Genomic DNA, 6,561 nt, shown 5'->3' with positions numbered 1-6,561 from the left:
TATCTATCTATCTATCTATCTATCTATCTATCTATCTATCTATCTATCTATCTATCTATCTATCTATCTATCTATCTATCTATCTATCTATCTATCTATCTATCTATCTATCTATCTATCTATCTATCTATCTATCTATCTATCTATCTATCTATCTATCTATCTATCTATCTATCTATCTATCTATCTATCTATCTATCTATCTATCTATCTATCTATCTATCTATCTATCTATCTATCTATCTATCTATCTATCTATCTATCTATCTATCTATCTATCTATCTATCTATCTATCTATCTATCTATCTATCTATCTATCTATCTATCTATCTATCTATCTATCTATCTATCTATCTATCTATCTATCTATCTATCTATCTATCTATCTATCTATCTATCTATCTATCTATCTATCTATCTATCTACTGTCTATCTGTCTATCTATTATCTATCTAATCTATCATCTATCTATCTATCATCTATCTATCATCTATCTATCTCTATCTCTATCTCTCTATCTCTCTATTTCTCTATCTCTCTATCTCTCTATCTATCTAGACATGAGGGTACATGTGAAGGCCAGAGGTTGATGTCAGCTGTCTTCCTCTATTGCTCTCTGACTTATCTTTTGAGACAGGGTCTCTCACTGAACCTAGCACTCACCAATTGGCTAGACTGGCTGGCTGATGGGATTCAGTGATTTCCCCCCATCTCTACTCCTGGTGTCCAGCACTGGGGTTACAGGTGCTCACTGCCTCACATGACTTTTACATGAGTGTTGGGGATCCAACCTCAGGGTCTCATGCTTGTGCAGCACTTTACTCCCTGATCCATCTCCCCGGCCCTATGATGGTTCCTCAGTAGCCTCTTACCTCTCTCATCCATGAGATTGAGAACACAGAAGACCAAAGGTGCAACTGGATCTTGACAGTGAGCTGGGTCTCTACACTGGTAAAATCATGGCCTTCTAAAGAGAATTGGAGCACTGATGACAAAGGAGTAGGACCCAGAGAGCCAGAAGGGAGACACATGGGAGGATGTGTAAAGTGGTCTCTGAATTGTGGATCCTCAAAGAGCCGCCTGTGTGGCCTGAGCCCCCTCTTCTTGACTTCTGAAGCACTTCATAGAGACAAGGTAATTTCCTTGCCTTGTTTGCAGACACCATCTTGCAAGAGTATGCCCATTCCCCATGTGCACTACTCTCAATTATCCACAAGGCTGATAGAGTTATTGCCCAGTTAGCGGCAGAAGACAGTGTTTCTGTCAGTTTACCATTGCTATAACAAAGTTCCTGAGGCTTTTTTTTATTTAGAAAAGCCTCCCTGAGGACTTAGCTCTCATAGTATTGGAAAGTGCTATGCAAACTGCCAAGAAGAAAAGCAATCAGTAGTCCTGCTCAGCTGTAAAAATTAACAACTGCAACAATGACAGGCCCAGCAAACTATGACCAACGACACAACAGTGGCACTTTCATCTTGGGGGTTACCAACAGTTGTCTACTAGGAGGCCTGCTCAATAGGAGGGGATCCATGTCTGGTATTGTAAACCTAGCCAAACACTCATGGCTGGAGAGGACGCAGACACTACAGAACCTGTTGGTTCCTAAACCAGTATAATTTCTAACTGTATTCTAAATACGTACCCTTATACTCACAGATAAGTGTAGCTCTCACCCCTCATCAAGGAAGCTTCTCTTTCCAACAGATGGAGACTATTACAGAGTTCAATAACTGCCAAAATGCGGATAATACGTGATCATGGATGCCAAGGCCCGGACACCTCTATGATGCAGGGCATTTATGTACACCTAAGGCTTAGGGAACACAGTGGACGTGCTTCTTGATGGTGTTCTCTAGACATTACAGGGAAGCTGCACCCATTAGATCCCATCAATATTGCTGTCTAAACAAGACCTGCACGATGACCATACGAACTGACAAGCCAGTACGGGTGGGGAATGTTTTACCAGGTCCCAGCTCTAGATGAAGAGCTACAGGCAATCAATGACTGCTGAGTGCAGCCCTCTCCAGGTACCCCCGGTAGATTATTAAATCCCAAGTGATCAGCAGACATGCATATATGAGCAACAGCAAATGAACTCAGTAGCGTATGTGTGCGTGCGCATGTGTGAGTGCATATGTGCGCTTGTGTAAAGAAGGAAGAGGTAACAGAATTGAGAGGGAGTAGGGACGGATGCAAAAGGACTTGGAGGAGGGAAAGGAAGGGGTAGAAATGATGTGAACATAGTCCTCATGTGTGAAATGCTCAAATTTTTAATTAAAGAAAGAAGAGTTCGTTTGGCTTACAGTATTGGAGGCTGAAAGTCTACAATTGAGCAGCTCCACGCATTCAATCTTGGTGAGGGTCTAAAGGGAGATGGGAGAGGTCACACAGAGAGAGGAAAAGGCTATACTCAAGAACTAACCCAGGTCCTCGGAGAATCACGTCAGTTCCTTCTGAGGGTGCTAATATGACCTTTGACCTCCCGCTAAACTCAGCCTCTCAACCTTGTAACATTGCCACAAGCTGCCCACACACAAACACTTGGGGGACACCCTCAAACCAGCCTCAAACCACAGTGACAGGCTGTGACAGACCCAAACCAAGAAGGATGAGGATTTGGAACCAGCAAAATTTCTGGATTTTTCCATTTTTTATTGATACAAAATTTGGGAGCAATTACGTATTGAAAAGCAGTCTAATACAGAGACCTGTAAAACAGGAACTGTTAGATACTGGGCTAGCTCCCTGTGTGAGGGAGACCAGTGAAGTCTTGATCATACAAGGATTGAGAAGTCAGTGTCTTTTCATATTAAATATGAAAGTAGAGGAATCACAGTATGTACAGATGAACCAGAGACAGGTGCGGCACCCAGAACCAGCTTTCTCTCCACCATCTGAACTCATTCCAAAATATGGAAAATTCTCTATTATTGGAGTCCTGATAAAGGGCAAGACCAGCTAGTTCATGGGCACAGGCTCAAAGTTGTAAACGGATGTTTCTGTCCAGCATGTGTGTGTGTGTGTGTGTGTGTGTGTGTGTGTGTGCACGTGAGTGCGTGCGTGTGTTTCAGGTGCACCGGTGTGTGTGGGTGCAGTGGATGTGTGTGTGTGCATATGTGTAGAAGCCAAAGGGTGTCAGCTACTATCCCTCAGATACTGTCCACCTTGTTTGTTTGAGACAGGGTCTCTCACTGGCCTGAAACTCACCAAGTTCGAGGTTAGCTGGCCAGGAAGCCCTGAGGATCCATCCCCCAGTGCTAGGATTACAAGTGTGCACCACCATACCCATGGAACTTATGTTCTCATGGTTCCAAGGCAAGTGCTTTACTGACTGACCCATCTCCCTAGGCCCTGTGTCCTGCATTTTGAAGGAGGAACCAGGACACAAAGGATCAAAGTAAGTTCGGTCTCATGGTGCTGTTGGTGGCACCAAAAGGCAGGAGTGTCCGTAGAGGTGTCTAGTGTTTGGGCAACAGTGCCAAGGGCTGTGGCATCTAGATGGGGCCGCTCTCCAAACACGATTGGGCTTCAGCCCCAGACCTCTAGCTGTCTTGGATCCAACCCATTTCCGATTCTTCACTAGATCCTGTGAGTACCTTAACAGCCTTCCACCAATCTCTTTTCTTGCTTAAGTAAGCTGGAATTAGATATAATTTGGAGCCTACAATCTGACCAATTGTTCTTCTGTGAGCATCTTCTTTACACTTGCTGGTGTTGGGTGCGGATGAGCATCACCAGCCCAGGAAAGAAGCAGCATCGAGAAGGACAGGCCGTAACACAGTTCATGCACGACAAGATTCCCTTTATTGATATTAATCACAGTCACGAGGTCTTATCCAGCGGAAAGGACGATTCGCAGTAACAGAACTACATACAAAGACAAGAATGAAGCACACACACACCAATCACCAAATCAGCTAACCTCCACCAGCCCAATCTCTGAATGTGTCTTCAGTGTTGACCACCAGTGCTTAGGAAGAACGTATGCACACCCAGCTGAGGTCAGCCTCTGGGATCTCAGAGCATTCACAGAGTACAAGATTCACCCTCGGAAGTGATGGAACATGTAAACACAGCAGGCACTAACAGCCCAGTGCCTGAGTGCCCGCTCCTGGACGGAGCCCCTTGTAAGTCCTACACACTCCTCTGACCATGGAGGGCACAGGTGTCAGCTGTGTCAGAAGCAGACCTATCCTATCACCCCACTGGAGGAACTATGTGTATGATGGAGTAGGTTAGCATCTAGTCGAGGTCCAGTCATCCGTTAGGGTCATCTCAGAATGTTAACTTGGTTAAAATGTACTTTAAAAAGGAAAATATGTAAAAATATGTCTTCCTTTCCCAACCTAAGCCCTCTGGCCAGATTCCAACAAAGCCTGCTCAAGGGCTCTTGGTCCTGTTGTGAGTTTCCAAATGGCAATCAGAGAAGGACCCTTGGCAGACCCCAAATGTTGTTCATTAGCTAGGGCTAACTTAAGTGGCTCCCTTCATTAACAAATGAGGGCGTTGAGTAGTCACAATTTGCTCTTATCTGTAAGTCTCCTAGAAAAACAAAGGCTATGCACTCATCAAGATTAACAGCTAGGGGATCTCGGAACCATAACAAACTGCTCTGTTCTTGACAGTCACATAGAGCAGAGGCCTCTGCTCAAAGCCACACTCTTTTTCACACAGAGCACACCATATATTCAGGTACCCCAATTTCTGAATTTCTCTAACTCCAATAATGCCAATCTTCACCTTAGAGGGAAAAAATGAGACTCTCTGAATTCCTTCCCTCTGTGTGTGGGCCCTCCCATTCTCCCTGGGGGTCAGGGGACAGACCCTCTTTGGGCTGGCTCAGCCTTGAAGAGCAGCTTTTTGGGTTCATGATGCTTCTGTCTTGGAGCTCTTGGTGGCCAGAGGGTCCATGGTGACAGAGCAGAAGAGGCTCTGGATACCTGTTCCAAGACCCTAGGCCAACATGCTCAGGACTTGTCTCCTCGCAGCTCGCTTCTTGGGGTCACCTTGAGGAGTTACGGTTGAGTCTAGTGAAGGAGATTGGAGGTGGGAAAACAGGGGTTGGCCTTGACAATTCCACTGAAGAAAAGTTCCTTCCACTCAGTGGTCAAAACACAAATCTATACTTCCACGATATCCTGAAATTGCAAAAAAGACCAGCATCTCCCTCCAAAGCAAAGTAAAAACAGTCAAAGTCATCAGAGCTGATCTGGGATAATGGGTTGAAGAGGAGAGTCAGGAACAGGGTTTTAATGTGAAGAGAGAGCTCGTGGTCCCGCCAAAGCCTGGTGCTTTCCTTTCTAGGGTCCAAAGTCAGTGCTAGCCGAGGCCCACATCTAGGGACATCATCACCACAAATCCCAGGATGGAGGCCCAGGATGCCAGCTTCCCATTGCCGCTAGGAAGGAAGGAGAGGAAGACGGTAAGACCTAACCATTGCTTCCTGAGACCATGTCTAGGCTGATGACCCCCTCTGTAACATCCAGCCACAACAGAAAGAAGTCCATTAATGGGGGTAACATTGACAGGCGGTTACTATATGCTGAGTGAACACTAGCTCGTGTGATCCCAAGCAATGTCCTTATTGAGTTTATGTCATGTTATGCCCCATTACCCCATGGTTGGGGATAGAGCACAGTTTGATCTGGACTCTCAGAGTTCCACACTTGAATAATAAAAAGTGGTGATGGGGGCTGGAGAGATGGCTCAGTGGTTACGAGTGCTTGCTGCTCTTTCAGAGGACATGAGTTTGGTTCTGAGCACCCATGTTGGGCAGCTTATAACCACCTGTAACTCTAGCTCCAGTGAATCTGATGTCCTCTTCTGGTCTTTATTTTTACATGTGTATATACACACATACACATACATACACACAAGTAAAACTAAATCTTTTTTTAAAGGGGTGATTATTATTTTTTTCTTTTATGTGTGTGTAGTACATATGCATGTTTGTGTATGTGTGGGTGCACATATAGTATAGGTGCAGGTATACACATGTGTGCACATGTATGTGGAGCTCAGAGGTCAGCCTTGGGTATCATTTCTCCTCAGGCACTGTCCACCTTGTTATTTGAGACAGGGTTTTTTTTTTTTTTTTTTTTTTTTGAGGTTAGGCTAGGCTGGGCAGCCCCAGGGACCCATCTGTTCTGGGATTACAAGTACATGCCACCATGTCTGGCTTTTTATGTGGGTTCTGGGTATTGAGCTAATGCCTTCCTGCTTGTGTGGCAAGCACTTTCCTGGCTGAGCCATCTCCCCCACAGGCCTGGTGGTTATTTCTTGAAGGCATTAATCTAATCTGATAAATTAACTTCAAAATTATTGTGTTATAAAGATCTGAATGAAACCAAGCAAGGCTCCTCCCTCCCCTGGCCCATAACAAGATAATGAAACATGCATGCATTTTAGAGCCCACCACTCTCATCCCAAATGATTATTGTGTTATAAAGATCTGAATGAAACCAAGCAAGGCTCCTCCCTCCCCTAGCCCATAACAAGATAATGAAACATGCATGCATTTTAGAGCCCACCACTCTCCTCATCCCAAATGAGTGTGT

General features: G+C 44.9%; 1 protein-coding gene across 6 annotated transcripts in view; it reads right to left on the bottom strand.

Moving 5' to 3' along the window:
- Nucleotides 1-3,789: 3,789 nt before the first annotated feature.
- Nucleotides 3,790-6,561, bottom strand: part of Slc39a11 (solute carrier family 39 member 11) — a 605,978-nt gene continuing 603,206 nt past the window's right edge. For all 6 annotated transcript variants that reach the window (XM_029562731.1, XM_029562732.1, XM_017797732.2 and 3 more), the window contains one exon: nucleotides 3,790-5,402. In XM_029562731.1, coding sequence (XP_029418591.1) covers nucleotides 5,324-5,402 — 79 coding nt within the window. In that variant the 3' untranslated portion in view covers nucleotides 3,790-5,323. The remainder of the gene's footprint in view (nucleotides 5,403-6,561) is intronic.

The sequence above is a fragment of the Nannospalax galili genome, unplaced genomic scaffold (genome assembly GCF_000622305.1).
Source record: "Nannospalax galili isolate Female #2095 unplaced genomic scaffold, S.galili_v1.0 scaffold634, whole genome shotgun sequence".
Taxonomy (NCBI): Eukaryota; Metazoa; Chordata; class Mammalia; order Rodentia; family Spalacidae; genus Nannospalax; species Nannospalax galili.
The sequence above is the reverse complement of the archived record's forward strand: the minus strand, read 5'-3'. Positions and strand labels throughout refer to the sequence as shown.